Source organism: Emydura macquarii, unplaced genomic scaffold (genome assembly GCF_026122565.2).
Source record: "Emydura macquarii macquarii isolate MOO-44397 ecotype Brisbane River unplaced genomic scaffold, CSIRO-AGI_Emac_v2 contig_2199, whole genome shotgun sequence".
NCBI classification, from domain to species: Eukaryota; Metazoa; Chordata; order Testudines; family Chelidae; genus Emydura; species Emydura macquarii.
The window spans coordinates 2,886,057-2,906,492 of NW_027132336.1; the positions used below are offsets into that span (position 1 = coordinate 2,886,057).

The 20,436-nt window shown below is 42.7% G+C and overlaps 2 protein-coding genes across 21 annotated transcripts in view; one reads left to right on the forward strand and one right to left on the reverse strand.

Annotated features, from left to right (window-relative positions):
- The window catches only part of MFSD10 (major facilitator superfamily domain containing 10), a 37,116-nt gene extending 28,422 nt beyond the window's left edge, over positions 1-8,694 (forward strand). For 2 of the 4 annotated variants that reach the window (XM_067558894.1, XM_067558896.1), the window contains 2 exons: positions 1,166-1,255; positions 7,263-8,691. In XM_067558894.1, coding sequence (XP_067414995.1) covers positions 1,166-1,255; positions 7,263-7,369 — 197 coding nt within the window. In that variant the 3' untranslated portion in view covers positions 7,370-8,691. Of the gene's footprint in view, positions 1-1,165; positions 1,256-7,262 lie in introns of all 4 variants that reach the window. The other 2 variants (XM_067558895.1, XM_067558897.1) reach the window with 2 other exon arrangements.
- A 2,968-nt stretch (positions 8,695-11,662) lies between these two features.
- The window catches only part of ADD1 (adducin 1), a 105,106-nt gene continuing 96,332 nt past the window's right edge, over positions 11,663-20,436 (reverse strand). For 7 of the 17 annotated variants that reach the window (XM_067558905.1, XM_067558904.1, XM_067558903.1 and 4 more), the window contains 3 exons: positions 19,289-19,675; positions 18,321-18,416; positions 11,663-14,570 (listed from right to left, as the gene is read on the reverse strand). In XM_067558905.1, the coding sequence (XP_067415006.1) occupies positions 14,212-14,570; positions 18,321-18,416; positions 19,289-19,675 (842 nt within the window). In that variant the 3' untranslated portion in view covers positions 11,663-14,211. Of the gene's footprint in view, positions 14,571-17,491; positions 17,527-18,320; positions 18,417-19,288; positions 19,676-20,436 lie in introns of those variants that run through there. The other 10 variants (XM_067558911.1, XM_067558910.1, XM_067558908.1 and 7 more) reach the window with 4 other exon arrangements.

Here is a 20,436-nt window from a genome sequence, read left to right on the forward strand (position 1 = left end):
GCTCAACACTGGAAACTCTGGGAACAGTCAGCAAGGAAGGAACAGAGTCACCTGAGAGCAAGTCTGCCCACTCACTTCTGCTGCCAGCAAATTGCAAACACTTTGTGAGCAGCAGTCTCAAATCTAACACTCAGTATGGCATCTTCATTCATTGCAAGGAGATCATCTACCAACATTTTTGCACTATTGCAGTTTTTACCATGTGCCCAGGCTTGTACTCAAATTGATGAGGGTTAAAGATACCTGAGGCATCTAGGTTCCCTGAGAGTTCACTCACCACCACCTTCTCTATAACCCTAACCCAAAATAGAAGATCAGGAAGAGGACAATTGATTGTTGGTTTCTTGAATTAAGGCTGCATGACAGCCTCGTAAAGGAGAGCAGGTTGCTGATCTCTCTAAAGAGAAATATTGACCATCTCTTCCAGCAGTGGGACCAGTTCTTTCACACTATTTTGATCAGCATGGAAGAACATGGATGCAAAGCACTGGTTGTTACATAATACCCTTGCACAAAATACACAAAGAAACCATAGCTGCTGTGTCATGCACCGAAGACTGACCCCTTAGCGTCTTTTCCTTCCATTGCAGCCTCTAGTATTAGTAAGGGTTGCGTAGGGAGAATAATAAGACTGAAAATGCTGATTCTTATAATGACTTGATGCTGTTTATACTCATATCTGTGTATCTGCATATGGACAGGTGTATGTATCATTAACCTTTCTTTTTAAAACCCTTTAAAAATCTTACTGATCACTATAGTTTCTTTCTCTACCTAAATCTGTTAAAAACAAAGATGTAAAAATTCATTCTCTCACAAGGAGAACATGAATCCAGTGAAGAGCACTGTTAACTTCTGTGGGGTTCTCTGTGCATTGTAATGCTGTTTTGGCATTGAGCTACAGTGTGTGAAAGCTGATGAACAAGCCCTCACAGCAAGAACTATTAATTATCCTTTCCCAGTGGAGAAGTCATGTTCAGCAACCACTGTCACCTCCTCGGTGGAGAGGAAAACTATTAAGGAAGCAGCGTGCTTGATGGAGTGTGTGGTATAAAACAGCAAATCTGACGTGCACAAAAGCTGGGAATCAAGTGCAGCCAAAAAAAAAAAAAAAGGGTCTTGCTAGAAGAGCTCCCTAATTGATGCTGCACTTCTCCTTGCACAGGCTCAGCCGGCCAGAAGGGAACAGTAATGGGAATTCTGAGGAGCCTGGGGGCCCTAGCAAGAGCTCTGGGACCAATCTTATCAGCAGCAGGTAAGCATGTGCGTGTTCCTGCACCCCCCTGGCAACTCTCTGCCTGGCAACCATTAGAGAGTTCCAGGGAGGGGCCACAGAGAGACATAGGGCAGTGGGAATGTGGAGACGACTGAGTAGCAAATTTCATGTCTCTGCTGAACATTCCCGATTGTTGTGAGTCAAGGGCCAAGTTACGCCCTCATGGGGGTCTCCTATTTACTTCAACAGGACTTGCTCACACATGGGTCAAGCTGCTCAAGACAGGTTGGTTTAAAATGATATTTATTAATTTGACTTTGTGTATCTGTGTGAAATATCTGCCACTTTACTCTGACCTAGCTTTGGGAGCATCTCAGAAGTCATGTGGTTCAGGTTTTAACGTGAACTGTGCTATCCTATGCAGCAGCAGTTAAAATACTACATAAATGCATGAAACCGGAGCTCTCTCCCTCAGTGAAAGAAGCATCCTTGTCATCCAGAGCCTGGGCTGACGCCACAGGCTTAAGGAATAGAGTACAAATCAGTGTATTACAGTAGTGCTTACAGGACACACGTGCAATTGGAGCTTCATCGTTCTAGGTGCCGTATGGTTGGAGTAAGACACTCTGTGCCCTATAGCATTTACAATGTAAATAGACAAGGCAGACAGAGGGTAGGAGAGGAAGCAGAGGCTCAGAGAGGTGAAGTGTCTTGCCCAAGGTCACAGAGTAGGTCAGTAGCAGAGCCAGAAATAGTACTCTCCTGCTTTCTGTCCAGTATCTTGTCCATGGTGGGGCCATAAACACCTAGAGAAGGAGAGCCAGGCTGGGAAAGGCCCAAGGAACAGTCATCATCAAGAGCAGCAAGAAATAGGGGCAGTTGAAAGGAGCAGGGGGGGAGTCAGAGCATCAGGTTGGGGTGTGAACATAGGCCATAGCTCGTGGAAGAGTAAATGAAAGGGGCAACAAGCAATGACTAACTGAATGAGACAACAAAGGGCCTGAGGCAGTCTTAAAGGCAGTCAGACTTAAAGGGCCAAGTCTTCCCTGCACAGCTGAGGGGGGTGGGAGGAGAGGCCCTTTCTGTCAGTGCAGCCAGGAGGAGCTATGGGTCTCCTGCAACCAGTATCATGATGAATAAGTTTATCATCTTTACAGCCCTGACCAGACAAGTGAGAAAAATGCTGGCTGGTCTGGACACAAGAGCCAAAGGAATGTGAATGTCACCTTCTCAACTGATGTTTGGGGAATCTTTGTGCGTCTAGAGTAGAGAACATTTGATGTCTGGCTAAGCCTTTTTTCCCTTCTAGCATTAAAAACAAAACATTGTGGAAATTCGTGTTGGGTTCCTGCCTCTCCCTGTGGGAGAGGAGATATTGGCCAGGGAGGAACCTTAGATCGGCTGACTACACTGGAAGCTCAGTTTATTAAATCGGAAGGGATTCCAACAACCAGTGAGGTGTATCTATGGAGAGAGAAATGCCACAAAAATAAAGTAACCAAAGCAGAGGGTGGGCAGTGTCTCATCTGATCCTCGAGACTGCAAAACGTCCCCTTGCAGCAGCAAATCTGAGCCCAGCTCAGCTGACTAAGGGATGCCCGATGGGCCTAAAAAAAAAACAGCAGACACTCTCAGGCTGGAGCCAGGCTCTGAAAACCAGGGAGGGAGCGAGTCATAGGGTTACCATATTTCAGGTTCCCAAAAAGAGGTCACTGCATAAGGGGAGGTGTTGGAGGTTTGTGTGTGTACTGGGAGAAGTGTCTGGAGGATGCTGGAAAGGGTACCTGCAACCTCACTCTCGAGGGTGGGCAGTGTTGCTCCCTGTCATGGTGACAAAGCAGCTGGGAGACGGGGCCTAGATGGGCAGGATCCGATTCACAGCTGGAAGGGAAGAGACCAGCTGGGGTGCAGAAACAACTCTTTCTGAGCTGCAACATCTGCTCGCCAAAATCTCATATGTTGCCTCTTCTTTGAAAAATCCGCCTGGGCAGATGGTGGAGAATGAAAAAAAGCGGTCAGGTCCCGGAAACCTAGTCGCAGAGCACAGGCTCCAGCCTGAACAGGAATATCAACACTGCTACTTCTAGCCCTACAGAGGAAGCCACATGAGCCTAGTCAGTTGACCTGGGCTGCGAGACTCACTGCTGTGTTTTTTTGCTCGCTTGCTGCTGCAGTGTCGATGTGCCTGGAGGTCTAACAGGCCACGAGTAGGAGGGGGAAGCTCCTCTGTTCACTCCCATCCAGTGTTTAAATGTGCAGGAAAGTTTTGCTATAAAGTGTGTCCTGAAGACCATTAGTATTTTGAACTCTGCACTGTAGCAAATCTGTCAAAGTAAACAAGGAACTAACTAAGGCACGAAGTTTCACAAAAAGGACTTAAGTCTAAGTCCCAGGTTTAGGCTCCACTGTGATTCACAAAACTGCTGCTGCACTTTATCGGCACCTAAGTTTGTGCAGTAAAGAGTTCCCTCAGTGCCTGTGTTCCTGCCTCTGGGCCAGCACACTATTGCTTCCCTCTAGGCATCCAGCTGCCTATCTGCTGCCTAAGCCCCAGAACCAGTCAGGCACTGGAGAGGCAGTCCTCTGCTGAGCACACTGGCAGGGTCCAACTGGGCAGGTATTCTCAGAGCAGGCCTCACAGGCGCATTCACACGAAACAGCCAGGGCAGTAGGGAGAAGGAGGGCTGCCCTTAGAACATTTAGCTCATCTAGGATGTGGGAGACCGCTCCCACTACTGATTCAATTTCCTCTTCTACTTGCTGAGGGGAATGGATTTGAACAGGGCTCTGCCACCTCTCTGGTGAGTGCCCTAACCACTGGGCTATGGGTTATTTTGAAACAGGGCTCCCTCAATTTCTCGTGTTGAAACTGTGGCACTGTGGATAAATAAATAGAGAGCGAGCGAGCAAGCAAGCAAGCAAGCATGCAAGTGTAAGAATGACTGTGTAGCCTCAAAGTTGGAGCACTCACCCAGGATGTGGAAGACTCAAGTTCCGGCTTCTTTAATTATAGAGCCAAGTAGAACTGCTTCAGCAGGAGAGAATTAGGGAGCTCATGGCTGGGTGAGGACCCTAAGTACTGGGTTAAAAAGTAGCCGGGCCAATCACATCCTGGCACCCTGCCCACCCAGCCAATCACAGCTCGCAGCCCTCCCTGCATTGGCTATTTGGTACTAGTGCAAATAAGGGCTGTCTCTCCCCCAAGCTGGGTATCGAAAGGTAGTGGGAGTCATCTCTTTCACTCCTGCTATATGTGCAAAAGGGGGGGGGGGGGGGGCGGAGTGCTCTCTTCCCCTGTGCCCCTAGAACCGATCTGCTAATGAGGCAAATCTCCCTGTGTGTGTGTAAATGGTGCTTATTACCCCTAGGACGTGCGGGCAGACGTACCTCAGAGGTGGCAACTCTACTGAGCGTATGGAGGCGAGGAGAGCGATGGGGACGGCCTTAGAGGGAAGCGTTAGTGAAGGAGGTGGGGCCTGGGGGGGAGGCAGAGCAGAGGCAGGCCGGGCCATAGGGGGTCCAGTTGGATTACTAGCCCCGGAAGGTGGCAACCCTAGAAGAGGGGGTCACAGCTGAGAATCACAAGCAGACAGAGGCACCTAGGGGGTCTCAGAGGGGTGGAATTTACTGCCGTCCCTTCCAGCAGCATCTCCTAGTGGCTAGCTTAGCCAGCTCCCTGCTTGGCAGGCTGGGTCTTGGGGCTCAGAGTTGCAGTGCCTGTCGCTCCCCAGTCAGTGTAAGGGCGCCTAAGGGCCTTGTGCTGTTCCTGTGATTGTCTACCTGCCTCAGCATTAGGCCTTGTGGTGGCATTTACCACCATAGAGATGGCAAAGCAGTGAGGCTTTTGGACAAGGAATGGAAGCAAGTCCACAGCTATTGTTTATTGTAGGTAATGTGGCTGGTTCCTGACTTAGCAAATATACCAGGCCAAACCGCGGCTTGGGAGCTGCATGCAGCCAAGGGGAGCAAAAGGTGGTTCTGCGCCACACACTGGGCGCGTGGGGAGCGTGACCCGGCTGCACTGGCAGGTCCCTGGCTGGCGAGCAGTGTGACTGACCTGCTGAGAGGCAGATACCCAAGGCGAACGAGTACGCCGGGGAGTATTGCATGGCAGCCCGGCTCCATGGGCAGGGGGCCAGCTCCAGAGGTGTTGCCTGCCGGTGCCACGCTTGTAGCATCAATGGCAATGACCTGTCAGCATTTGTGACACTGATTGCTTGCACCAGGTGCTAAAAGTCTTCGTTACCGCTCTGGGGAGCAGTCCCTACATTTAGAGGGGTGCCAGAGCGGGCAGTACCTGGGTGGAAGTGTTCTGGACAGGGCCTCCTGTCTCTGCAGGGCAGGCATATGTGCCAACCCAGTGTTGGGGGGGTTTGGGTGATAGGGACGCAGTGCCAGGGTACATGGGCCCTCTCACGGACACCCCATCCCCTGTAGGATTCCCCATCTGTGCTGACAACAGCAGCCTGGAAGTGAGGGTGGCAATACACCCTGCCCTGCCACCCTTTTAATTAATTTTAAGTTAATGTTTTGACTTTTTTGCTCATTTAAAATGCTCTGGGTAGATGTTTGCCAGTGTTGAAATGAAAGGTACTATATTGGAATAGTTTTACTGTCAAACACATATTAAACCTTTTTTTTTTTTGGTAGATGTACGGGTAGTATATATATTGTGTGGATACAGCCTACATAACATAGAGCGTTGCATGTGCTGCCCACAATGGTAAATAGGTTGAGCATCACTCTTCTACAATACCTCAGCTGCATACTTCCATTTTCTTCCCCTGAGAAAAGTTACATCATGTCTGTCAAAGACTCAAGGCTGAGCTGTGACTTTGGCAAGGATAGCTGGGTTATGCTCCTAAGTTTGCAGTTTTCACCCCTTCCTGCCAGGTTTTGGTTTTTTGCCTTGTGAGGGACAGAGGCAATGGGGTTTGGGGTGAAGTAGGAAATCAGTCTGTTCTGGCTCGATCCATACTTAATACCATGAAGGTATAAGATTTATCTCAGCTTAGGCTTAAAGTGGGGGCATTTCAGGGTCACGTTGTAGAGATAAGGGGATAGCAAGACCACATGGTGGATGATGGGACTGGGATACAGGTACACAGAGTATGGTGAATGGAAGATGCAATGTTAAGACCAGATGCTTGTTAGGAAGTGGCTGACAGCAGCAGCTTGAATGTATGAGGCCTGCTCCTCTCAGTTGGCCCCCCCGCTCCTGCCCTTGCATGTCATTCTGCACCCCTCTCACGCTCTTGCTGTTGTGTTCCTGCTGGCTCTGGGCTGCTGGCTGCCTTCCAGCACCAAGTTCCTGCTACATGCAGAGGAGTTGAGGCAGCTCCTACTGTAGAATTTGGAGCTGAGTTAACTAAGTGAAAGCTAAAAATGGCAAAGTAAAGGGAGGGTGGGTAGGGTAACAGCAGAAAAATTGTGTATGGCCACAGCAAATAATCTACCTAATTTTAAAACTTACCTTTTGAAAATAGTCATGTCTGTCTGGTTGTTGTAATGTAGTTACATAAGACTGCCAAACTGGGTCAGATCAATGGTCTATCTAGCTCTGTGTCCTGTCATCTGACAGGAGCTAATACTAGAGCATACAGAACAAGGCAGTTGGCGTGATCCATCCATCCTCACCTCCAGGTTGCTGCCAGTCAGTGGTTTAGGGTCATCCCAAGCATGGGGATGCATCCCTGGCCATCCTGGGCATCGCTGAACCTATCTTCCATGAACTTGTCTAGTTCTATTTTGACCCTGGTTATACTTTTGGCCATCTCAACATCCCATGGCAATGAGTTCCAGGGGTTAATTTAAGAGTAAGGGGAGTATTTTCAGCCAGGCTGTTAGCCAGATGCTATTTACAGTCATACTTTGCACATGGGCAAGGAGTCATAGGTGAAAATCCAACTCGTTACACCTCTAATCACCGATAACATGCAATTACTCAAATTTGTACCAGCACTTTACAGGAAGTCACTCTGAACATCTTTTTAACATGTATAATGACTGTAGCCCCCAAGAACTAAAAGTCTTATTTCTTTTGCAGTTTATTGGCTGGCAGGAGCTGAGGTTTGCTTCACTGTTTGTGCAGTTTTCTTCCTGTTCCCCCTCATTCTTCTTGGTTACATAAAGCAGCAAACAAAGAAGGACTAACCAAAGAGATGAGCAGCATTATGGCTATTACAGAACTACTACTCGTGTTCCAAATGGACTTTACAAGAAGTGGAGTGTCAGCAGGCAAGAAGCGAGTTAAAATGGAACAACACTGTTTTGATTTTTCTGGAAGGCCTAGTCGAGTTCCATTATGCAATACCCACCATCATCACAACATTGTTATTTCTTACCCACACCCTAAACCCCAGGGGAGATGGAAATCCAGCTAAAGTTATTCTCTCCCACACTGCCTGTGAGCCAGTTTAACTAGCTTTGAGATCAAAAGTATCTGAAGCAAGTTTACATCTTTCAGCAAGTTGTATTCCAGCTACATAAAATGGTGAGATTATGCCAGCTATATCAGCAGAAAAAGGTTGAATTCAGCAAGCTGAGACACACACCACAACAGAATTTGGTGCTTAAACTAACTACAGTTCCCAGCCAGATGCGGTGTGTAAAATGTGATTTTTCACACAATCATGTGCACAGTATAATGATTTTTTTACATCCTTTGCCCATTTAATTTTAATCACTGGCTGCTCTGACAGAACATAGATTAGCAGCGTTTTTAGGCAGCTACATAATGGGGAAAGGTTTTGGTTTAATCGAGCAAGACGCTAGCCACCTGAATTGCTTCATGGTGAGAAAATACGTCTCCCCAATTTTATAAGGATCTTACTGAGATAATTTTGCCAAATGCTTTGCACTGCCCTCTTTAGTTAGTGGAATTTGTTATGGGCAGGTCTCTGGTAAAATCTGTACTTGTTGCCTTAAACTATTTTTTTTGGGGGGGGGGGAGGGGTGTATCCTGAGTTTGTTATGACATATGACCTGTGAGAGCCTTCTAGCAATCATGACACCATTCTGCCAAGGGATCATAAGTGAACAGGTGGCCTGACCATTATAGTTGGAAAAGTGTTTTAGCTACATTTTATACTCCTAGTATTTTCTATAACAGGTCTTTCAAGACTGAGCATTTATCAAATATTTGTATTACAAATAAACAGTTCATTGCAAACTGGTCTACTGCAGTTAGTGTGGTTAGTAAGATGCACAGTAATAACATGCATCGTTTTCAGAGTGTTCTTTTGTTAGTCAATCATTGGCCTACATAAAGCTCCAGCTGACTGCACTTCTGCTTAGGATTGCAGATGGTGGCTTCCTGTGTTCAACATTGACATGCCAAAGCCTTTAATAAAATAGAAATTAGATCTTTTTGCTTCAAGTCTTATCTTTCTCCTCAGGTCTTAGTCTTCCTCTTAGGTGACCCCAAAAGGTTTTGTTAGAGCTTGTGTCCACTGCAAAATTATACTCTTTGACCACTACTGTAAAGCACCTGATTAGCTGACAGTGCTGCCCATGTTTTGTCCTGATCTACATGGACTTCCATGTTATGGTCAGCAGCCTATCAGTTAACTTGATTTTTCAAACAAGGAAAACTTTGCAGCATAGCCCAACCCCATACATTTGGGAAAGTTACCAGATGTTCAGCAAGTTTGTCTTCCTCCCTTCTTGGTTTCTTCATGAGCCATCTCTCAATTACTGCAAGCCATCAACTAATAGATCTTTGTCACCTCCTGCTTCTCTTATACTGCAGATAAATTTTTTTTACACTGCCAGGGAGATGGGATGAATCACAGAAAAGAGACCTAGTGGTTCACTCTGTCCAAGTACAATCACTTCAGAGGTGATTTCCTAACCCTATTTTCCCCTCAAATACTTTAGTTTTTGTTAAACCCATTGAAAACCCAGGATATATGGTAAGACTAGCTGTTGTCTTAAAACGTTGTAGGCACTAAAGGTTTCCCTGTGTTTGATGCATACATTGTATTCTGGTCTCATCCGTTATTCAGAAGTCCACAGCTCCCTCAGTTTGACAGCAGAGAAGCTCACTCCTAAAATATATCAAAGTAGACAGACCCGAGAGGCACAGAAGTGCATGGGTGGAGGTGGTATACTAATTTAAAGGTTTGGTTCTAATAGGCTCGTTTCCCTCTGCCCCTTCCAAACTAGTTTGCTCAGCCTTATACCCAACTCCTGGGAAGAATGGGATCGCCCAGTAGGGGAGTGGGACAGTAAAGACCTAATTCCTTATCAGTGGAGTAGTTTCTCCTCCTTCCTGCACATCACTTTGCCGCCTGCTTGGCTTTTAACATATATATTAGTGAAAGACATTATGGCAGACAGGTGATCTCCCTATAAGTAACATAAGACACGTATCTTTCATTCTGAAGGAAAATGAAGCATTTCAGACTGCATATAGAAGGATCTCTTCCTCCATCCCTGGAATACAGTCACCAGGAAGACTGCCAGCTAGTTTTACTTCCTTAACACTACACAACCATTTTTAATAGGTGATGTGAAGAATAGCTTGGCCAGTTGAAGCAAGGGAAAATTTGAGAATTTGAGTAAGAGCAGAACTAACATCCCTACTCTTATAAGAAGTGTTATGGGAAACTCTGATGATCCAAGTGGTGAAGGCCAGTCGTTTCACTCTTTCTTGAATAAGAATTCAGAAACACATTGACCTATCATAACACCATGCTGGGGCATTAGTTCAGTACAGTTTCAGAGGGAAGAATGCCACCCACACAACCTCCTAACACACCTAAGGTTCTCTCAACTGTCTCCCATCCAAGGCCTGAGGTTACTTAGCGTGACTTCTGAGAAGATCATAGTGCTATTGCCGACATAAAACTTCAAGTGAACCTATAAAATGTGAACCCAAACCAATATAGAGTCCTCAAATACATATTGCACTTGTACAAGGAATAACAAGTAACTTTTGCTACCAAAACAAATCTTTTGATAAGTTTTACACTCTTACGTAATATAGGAAACCAAAGTAACCCAGAGTATTCATATAAGTGTTCTAAAGACTCACTTTCATTAAATGTCTCAACTTTAGCTTTAAGTCCATCACTTTTTTTTTTTTAAAAAAAACAGCCCTGGAAAAACCTTTCTGCAGCTTCTTGTTTGTCCCAAAAGTCTACTTTTTTCCTCTAGCGCCTTGTTTAAAAATAGAATTAGTAACTTTCCCTAAAATCCTAAAGACTGATTGATAAACACTGAGCATTTTCCTCTTCCCTTGGAAAAAAATAAAAGACATGATTAGGCCTCAACTGGAATATTGTGTCCAGTTCTGGGCGCCACATTTCAGGAAAGATGTGGACAAACTGGAGAAAGAAGAGCAACAAAAATTATTAAAGGTCTAGAAAACATGACCTGAGGGAAGACCGAAAGAACTGGATTTGTTTAGCCTGGAGAAGAGAAGACTGAGAGGGGACATGATAAGTACATAAAAGGTTATTACGAGGAGGGAGAAAAATTGTTCTTCTGAGGACAGGACAAGAAGCAACGGGCTTAAACTACAGCAAGGGAGGTTTAGGTTGGACATTAGGAAAAACTTTCTAGCTGTCAGGGTGGTTAATCACTGGAATAAATTGCCTAAGGAGGTTGTGGAATCTCCATCATTGGGGATTTTAAAGAGCAGGTTAGACAAACACTTGTCAGGGATGGTCTAGATATTACTTAGTCCTGCCATGAGTGTAGGGGACTGGACTAGATGACCTCTCGAGGTCCCTTCCAGCCCTATAATTCTATGAGGATATTATGTTGCTTGTGAATCTGCTCAGAAAGCAGAAAATGTAAATTTACAAGAGTGAAAGCAGCTGTGCCCTCCCCATGGTATTTCAGCAAACTTTGTGGTATTTGTTCAGAGATTTCAAACCTCTAGACTGTGCATGAACTTAATATAAAGAATGAACCAAGCAATGATCCTCTGTTTAATGAGTGAGACTTCAAGTGAGGTGTCTGAGCTTTTTCACCTGAGCACATATTGCACCCTAGCTTTAGCACTTTAAGGAAGACAGCTTAACTTTGTTTATTAATCTAGTAGGTTGCTAAAGTAGGCAGAGTTAAGCCAACCTGGAAGTGATTAGTGATCCTCTTGTTACTCTCTCAGTTACTGCAAATCCTCCAAAAGGACATTGATTGCAACATGAAGGAGGCTTTTTGTATTCTGTCTTCATGTTCCCTCAATTAAAGTTCAGACACTGCTCCCTTTTAATACCTGTTTCGTCTGCTTACTATTACATGCCCAATTCAAGGTCTCTGGCCAGAACATTAGAAATCACTGTCTGGTCTTGAACATTAACAGCAACCAGTTTACTATAAACAAAATCCTAGGTACTTTTCCCAAGAAAAAAAATTTACCCATTTAATTAAAATGGTTCCACTATTCTGGAAACTAAAACTGAACCACAGCTTTCAAAACAGAGGAAAAAAACTTAGTCTTTTAAAGAAGAATTTTATTTGTGAGTAAAACTTGATACAACAAAGAAAGAAAAATACATGACTGTTTTCTCCCAAAGTGTGTAACCATACTGTACACAACTAGATTTCATAGTGTAATACAAAGAATTGAAAGAACAAACTACAAAATTAGAATCAAAATCATTGCATATGTGGTCAAAGATAAAAGGAAGGACTCCATTATTAACTGAAACATGTAGCAATGGCTTAGTAATGTAATTATGACCCTGGCGATAAAACACAATTTAGCGAAGTTAGTTAAGTACTGTCTGCTTTCTAGTATACAGAGGACATACAAGGTTAGAATACAAGCTCAAAGCCATTAGCGCCATGCAGTCCTTACTAAACATTACTGTTTAGATATCACTCTTATGCAGTGATTTACTGTTGCTTCTAGTTCCACCCTACCCTGCACCCATTCCAAAACAGATGTCAAACTTTGTGTGTGTTAACAAATACCACTAAACATTTTTTCCCTCCTCACCTGACACCTTACAGTGCTATTGTCACATTTTGTAAATTTGTTTTCCTTTTAATACTTGAATCTGGTCCAAGTTATCATCTGAGGCCTAATATAGGCTTTATTTTTGCATCATAGCTACATCCAACCTGAACCCATTCTACTACACTCAGTGCTTTCATACTGCACCAATTGCAAGGCATTCACTGTCTGCTATTTTTCTCACTATAAAGCAGGTATTTTATATAATCCTATAGGATACATCCATTACTGAACTTCATTTTAGTTGTAGTCATTACATGTAAGCCAATTTTTTTCTGATGGAGGAATTTTTGAATGTTTTCTGCTGTTACAAATCGAAATGTGTAATTTGAACACTGACATTTGGAGGATCCTCGTTTATGGCTAGGGTAAATTCATTAAGGTTTCTGGAAAGTTCATGTGTGCAACAAATGAATGTGTTTTGCCTTTCAAAAAGATGACTTGGAGGTGGATCTATGAGTGTGCTCAGTGACAGAGAGGGAATCATGACAGTAACTAGAAGAGGATGGCAAATAAAAGGTGAGTGATTTTCCTGTCTTTGCTACATGCTAAACGCTTATGGCAAACCTGGGACAAATGCACCTCTAAGGACTGTAGGCGGGATTTCTGTTCCTGACTTTACTACTGGCAATACAAAGCAAGAAACATGAGCTACTATAAGTGAAAAGAAAGAATTAATATAAAAACATACATTAAAGTGTTCAGTGTAATGTGTTTACATTTTTATTAGGGGAGGGAGTGAAGATATATGCCTGCAAATGCAGCTTATATGCAACAGATTTGCATCTGCATCCAAGGAAGTTTTATCAAAAATATGAAACCATGACTAAGGACCAAATCCAAAAGGCAACTGTCCATGCTCTAGGATCACCATTTGAAAGTGTCACAAAAGTGTCTCATACAATTGTTTCCAGTCTGTATCTGAAGACCAAACTGCTATGCAACTGATTTCTGCTGTCTCTCACTTTGGTTGGGAAGGAGGGTCTGCAAGAGAGATTTCATAACAATTGCATTTATTAGGCTATGTCTACAGTAGCACTTTTGTTGGTAAAACTTTTGTCAGTCAGGGGTGTGAAAAAACACACACCTGACCGACATAAGTTTAACTGACAGAAGTGCTGGTGTGAATGGTGCTATGTTGTTGGCAGGAGAGCATCTACCGCCATTTGTTCAGAGTGGTTTAATTATGCCAATGGGAGGGCTCTCTCCCTTCGGCATAGAGTAGCTATATGGGAGACCTTAACAGCAGCACAGCTGCAGTGGTAAGGTCTCTAGTGTAGACATAGCCTTAGAAAAGTTAGGGTCCTTTAAACGCACAGTATCAGCAAGAAACACCATCATCAGTTCCGTCCTCTTCGACCCCACAAGGTTAAGTTTAAGTTCCAGCTATATCACAAAACAGAACATGGGTGAAAGACAACTTTTATTTTTGTTATAATAAGGGGGTAGGGGGTAGGAAGAAGATGGGAGATTAAGGTATGGATAGTCTCAAAGCCTTCTATAACGATCTGTAATCACAGATTGCAGAAGCATACATCTCAGGTCAAGAACGTGCCTTCTCTAAAATGCAAACACACAAGCATCCTCTCTAAAATGCAATATTTAAAAAAGAATCCACTTGTGACTGATGAGTACAACATTGGAAAAGAGTACATTCTGGAGTGAGCAGATACCGCACTGTGAACATGGCCTGGTCAAAAATATTTGCGTTCATACATAAAGCAGTGTGGGTTTTAAATTAAAAACAGTGGTTCAGTGTCTTCCACATGGAAGCCATTTAACTTTGTTTACAAATTAAGGATCAAATCTGTGGTTAGTTGCTGAGAACACAGGCTTAGCACCTTTCTGCACGTTAATTTCTTGTTATAACCTTAAACAATCAAGCTATAACTTGAGGGGTTCGTTGGTTTATTTGTTGCATTCCTTTACATAATAAGACAAAACACTCAGTACAATCTGGTACATTCTAGTGGTTAATGAATTTAGATTTTAAAATACGACAGTGTTTCTGCAGTGCATCAGGCCTTCAGGAGTCACTCTTCTTTTTGTTCTTCTTCAGGAAGGAAGGAGTGCGGAACTTCTTTTTCTTTTTGGATGGGGACTTTCCCGGAGATTCATCACTCCCTGGATCAGCTGCTGTCCCCTCCTCAGCTGTCGGTGTTGTTGCCTCTTCAGCAGGTTGGGACTTGGGCTCTTGACTTTCTATTGCAGGTGACTCAGGCTGGCTTTTGGTCAGATCTTCGCTGCACCTACCTTCCTCCTCCTCCTTTCCGAAGGTTGGGAAGCCGAGTGCTTCTGAAGGCTCATCAGGGGTGAGGTCTGGGAGGGTTTGCTTGAAAGTTGCAGCATCACTGTCATCTTTGTAAGTCTGGTCCTGCAGTGTCTCTAATAGATGGATTGATATGAAATATTTAGTTAAAATTTGCTGGTCCCTAAAACACATTAAGATGAAGCTACTGTATAGTGAACGCTCTGTGTGAAAATCTAGCTCATTTAACTTACATAATGCTCTTGAAATCTGTCTAGTCTACTTTACCTTTGGGCACAGAGATGGAGGTGGAATGTTCAAAAGGTTATTTTCAACTTCCTGCCAGATAGCAGATAAAGTTGAACCAACCAGAATGGTCTAAATTGCCAAGAACGTAACTAACAAGGTTTTATAAATAAAACATAGTAATGTAACTACATTTGCAAATGATGTGAGAATTCTTAGCACAGACAGCAGGGAATTAAACCTACAATTGTCATTGGCATTGAGGAGATATTGTCACTAGGCTCCCAATTTTTAAATTGTTTTAAATTCGTTGGGATGGAGCAAATTATACCCACATCAGACCTACAGTTTGAGGTACAAAAAAGATTTAACAAGAGATGGCTTCATAGTGAGGTCTGCTATTGTAATGGTTTCATTACCTTGACAAGATGTATTAGTGCATTTTGAGGTCTTATAAATAAAATCAGTGTAATCAGTTAAATTAAATTAGCTAAGTACATTTTGTGATGCAGCCTTTTATATCACATGGGTTCACATAGTGTGAAATTCATTCCTGTGCAGAGCATCAGCTATAGCTTAAATGAGGCTGAAGTGGTACATAGGCCTTGCTATGGCCCTGTGCATAGGGGTGAATTTCACCACTGCTCACTAATCTACAGTGACTCTCCCAGTCATAGGTGAGATTTAGTGACATTCTACTTTTAAATATGCCATCTTATTGCACAGCAATCCTGTCTGTGCTGAGCACTTCTTTAGAATCCACTGCACTTCTTTCTCACCTGCACGGAAAGCACAAATTAATAAGTGTCTCGCTAGCTGTGTCAACTTCATCCATGATACTAGTACATAAAAAGGGAAGTGGATGAAAACCAGGCCATAGAGGTATGCAAGCTGCAAGAACAATAGGGGCAACAATTCTCATTTTTAAAAACTAAAGATCTGCTACCGTCAAGAGAACAAGTTCGGTAAGAACATTAGTTTTATTTTCAAGGCTTTGAGGTGATTATAACAATTTATAGAAAGTATGAATGTGTCTCTGAGTTTGTGTCCTTTGTTCCTGCAGAACTGTACTGAAAATTCCTCATACTGTGTCTTAGAAGACACTGTACTGTAAATATGTGATATATATTTGCCTAGAATAGTGTGAACTTCTGTTATGTTAGACCCACAATAACCACAATAACTCAGTATCAAGCCAAATGCTCAGAACGGTAAAGTTAGAAGTTTAAAATTGTGTTATGATACAGACAGGATTTAAAAGCAGAGTAAAGGAAAAAAGCCATTATGTATGTTATGAGCTGCCTCATGGGGCTTTAGTCTGATTAACCCTTTATTGCCGTTTTACAGCAGTTCATGCAGGAGACTGGATTTAGAAGACCGCTCGAGGTCCGTTCCAGTCCTACACTTCTATGATTTATTACATATCACCACCACTGCTCTTTTCATCATTTCTTGTCATGATTTTTATTTCTTCAGGAATTAAAGTGGAAGGCATTAATCAGACTAATGTCTTAGTGCATGTACCGCACCTGATTTTCAGGTAGTGTTTGGTTTGGTTTTTTTTTTTTTTTTAAGGAAGGACCATCAAGCTTTTGGATTATTCATGAAATAAAAGCATAGCAAGCTACTGGCATTTAAACAACTTTTGCCATTCTACCAAGCATTACAGTTATATAAAAATAATTTTAACTCATCTGTTCAAGAGAGTTATCCCACCCAGCCTCTGAAATTGTCACTACATCATTTAGTAAGATGGAATCACTGCACACCAGAATGAAACACATATCTCCAAATTTAGCGTAAGGATGGGCAAATTTTTAATCAGAATAGAGAAACCCTCAAATTCTACATCAGATAAAGGAAAACAACACACAAAGTGTAAGAGATTTGCTATTTTCCTCAATGATTTTAGTACATCCATCAGTGAGGTTTTCCAAATTACAGCTAGAAAAACAATTTCAGAGACACCACCACAACACCACTTGGAAATTCCAAAATCTACTCTAGACCTAATAGAACACACACATACTACATGCACACTGTGATGCAGTAACACCATTAAAGCTGCAGTCTTGGTCCTAACAGAGCTCTGGGGGTAAAGTGTTTTTTATACCCACACACACCATGCTATTACCACCATGGAAATGTATTTTTCAAAATTATATCCTTTAAGTATGGTGGTAGTCAGAAAACTGACTACATAAAAATAGCACCTTCACTCAACAGATCTCCCTGTGTGTCAGAGCCCTCATCGCATTCAGTCACAGTTGCTTAGGTTAGGGAAATACACATAGACATGACCTTTACTTTTGTTAGACTGTGAAGTCAACAAAGCTTACAGAGTGAGATTGTTCATATCTAGCTCATGCAACACAATTGTTAACTAAGTTCCCGTCTAAGAATCTTACTGGCGGTATCAGAGCCACACAGAACACAGTTCAGTTGTCATGTTTTAAGAGGAATACGAGCCATTGGCTTTTGGACAAACATATTATTACTTATAAATTGAGGGAGCTGGTTGGAGTCACTGAGAGACAAACAAACATCGAACCCCATGACAACCCTTTCACAGTCCCTTTCAGCAGCACAGCACGCTTGAACGTACAGTTTATGTAACTGACCTAGAATCCCAAGAAAGCAACAGTGGAAGGAATTAGTATCTATCACTGACTGTAAAAAATGCCTTTTTTTTGCCCCCTAACACAAACAGAAAACAAAACTCAGTAAACAACAAAGATGCAAGAGAATGAAGCAAAGCCCATAGAACGCCAGGAAAGAAGCAGAAACAGGTCAGAGTATGGGATGATACTTACTATGGTAACAGGTACTCTTTAGCATATCCATCTCCTGTTTGTAATGCAGCCACAAGAAGAAAAAAGCACAAGTAGAGAATCTATGCAATCATCACAGCCATTGTGTTAAATTAAAAGAATGGTTGGAACCATTCTTATAGAAAACAGAATGAGATGAAGTAGTGCATGGAAGACTCCATAACAGACAAGTGATATATCCCAGGGAACAAGGTAAAAGAAACACAAAACAGAAATTAGATTACACCTGTTTAACAGGCTCAGACTGTTATTTTTATCCTAATTTTTTTTAAAAGTGACACCAGATTTTCTTGGCCCTTTTCTCATTTTACTGATATTTTTACTACATCAGATTAACAAATCAAAACAAGATCCAAACTGGGACAGAAAAGCATTTCCAGAGGTGTAATCCAAATACAATAACGTTTAAGAAATGTGCAATCAGTGAGCAGGATTTACCAAACTATCTATTCATGTTCAGTTCAGTGATGCTCTGCTTCATCATTAGACTTAACATTTCACTTCAAAACAGCAGCCACATCTTGCTCAGAGTGCCCAAAGGGGTGAGTCAGTTCACAAACTCATCAAGATGACTAGGCAATTTTGAAATGGTGATAGTCTAATGACAATGCACATTTCTTTATTATTGTGAACATAACCACTATTACATTTAGTTACACAGCTCTACAGATTGTAAAAAAAAAAAAAAATAAATAAAAAACCAAAATCATTCCTCTCTACTCCATTAAATGTTGCTTCATATATTTTCATGCTTCAGTCAATACAAGTGCAGCTACTGGTGTCTTCTCCACTCAACTCAATGTGACATACCTTCTTCTAGCTTAACTGGTGTGCTGGGAGGGGTATGGGCTGAAGTGTGATCAGGAGCACTCTTTTCTTTTTGTTGCATGACATCTTCTGAAGGTTCTACAGATGAATCAGTATGGAAATTAAAAACAGCACACAGGATTATTCTTTAGGAATGCATATACAGTATGCAGTAAAACAGACTTCTTTCTACACACACAAAAATCTTTGAATAAATTGCTTTTCTGAACAAAAATTCTGTCTGAATGCCAAATAATTCCAAAGCAAGCAAAAGTAAGATGCAGACCAACACTGTTGTGATCTTGACCTGCCACAGATGTTATGTTATCCAACTATTTCAACTCAAAGCATTTCTCAGTAAAACGGATTGAAATGATTATACAACAGTTTACACACTAGTTTGGGGCCCAGCACTGGGAGCCACTATTCTAGAGGGAGGGGAATTTGGTGGGGAAGAACTAAAGAAAGAAATAACCATATGAAAAAAGGGCACCAAAACTAAATTTTACGCAAAGTTATTTTGCTTGCTTTGAGTTTATTTGCAGAACCTTGGAGTAAGCAAAATGTACATTACTCAAAGCGAAGAATGAAAAGGTGCACAGATAATTACAATGTAACATGCAATAAACTGCAATTATTCAAAACAGATTCTGCAGTGGTTTTAGATCTTTTTTAAATTAAAAAGATTCTCTTCCACTCCCTTCCAGCTTCAACAGTAGTTACATACTAAAGGAGCAAATGTTAATATAAAACAAAAAAGCCACCTCAATATTTAGAATAGAGATTTCCTAGTACCAGAGCACTGTTCTACACAGTTCACCCAGCCAAGAGAAACTCCACCAATTAGATCAGCCCCACAGGTAAGAAGCCAAGCCAATTGAAGATGTTCAGAGATAGACTCCAAAATGCAGCTTAAGCAAGAAATGGCTCCCCCTTGATTGACAGCTTAGTGGTACCATATTCATTAGTACCTGAGGCCTCAGCCAAAAGGTCAGGACTGGAGCTTAATGCTTTGATGACTGCTGTGTGAAATTCCTTTTGTGGAGACTTCTGCTCATCTCGCTCCTCCTGATTAATATTTGTGATGACTTGCTGCATGGTCTGACAAGAAACCCGTACAGCAGAGAACTCAGAATTATCTAAAGATTTAGATAGCGTTGATCCTTCATGAGTCTGCAAAATCTTCAGATCTACTTCTTTCACTGCTCCTTGAAAGGTTTTTGATCTGCCTTGCAACTCCAGAGTTTTTTTTCCAGAAGCATTTTGCTCCCTGCAGTTCTGACTCTTAAGTAAAACATTTGGCTTCCCAGTTGGTGTCTGTCTCAATACCACAGTCTCTCCATATTTTGATAGTTTATCTATGTAGGATGTAGCAATATTACAGAGAAAATAAAGGTGTATGTAATTACATAGACACAGTAACGTAACAGCTCAGTCCCCCAAACTGCTCTAATACCTGTATAGAGAAAGTCACACATGAAAAAGGCAGAATTTGCAGCTCTTTATACACCAAGATATCAGAAGGTACAGCAAGAGCACAACACACAAATAAGGGACAAATCACCATGCAGCCTTTAGAGGAAATGTAATTAGCACATCGCCCTGTAAGGTATTTTTTATATTAAAATATTGCTTAGAGCATAGTTTCTCAAACTGTGGTACGCGTACCCCTGGGGGTAAGTGAGAGACAGGCAGGGGGTACGTGGCGAAAAACCCAGTGAAGGGAGGCGAGCGGCAGCCGCCGACTTCTGGGGAAGCCAGGTGGCAGCCGCCTGCTTCCCGCCCGGCCCCACATAGTGATTTGCCCCAGGCCCACACCCCCCTAGGGACGGCCATGGGGAGCGCTGCCATCCACTCTAGTGGGCCGCTTGTGCCTGCTCATACCTCACAAGTTCCCGCCTGTGCGAGGAGAACACCACCTGACCCCGCCATCAGGCTGGTTGGCTGGCATTGACCTTTGCTCCTATATGGAGGAAAGGGAGGAGGAAGGAGGGGAGAAACAGCAGGGGGTTTTGTGATCTGCCACAGCCACACAGCACTGCAGAACTCAGAACTCTTCTGCTTTACGAGAAATACAATCGTCCAGCAGTAAAGGGGAAAAAGAGTGTATTTCTCAGAG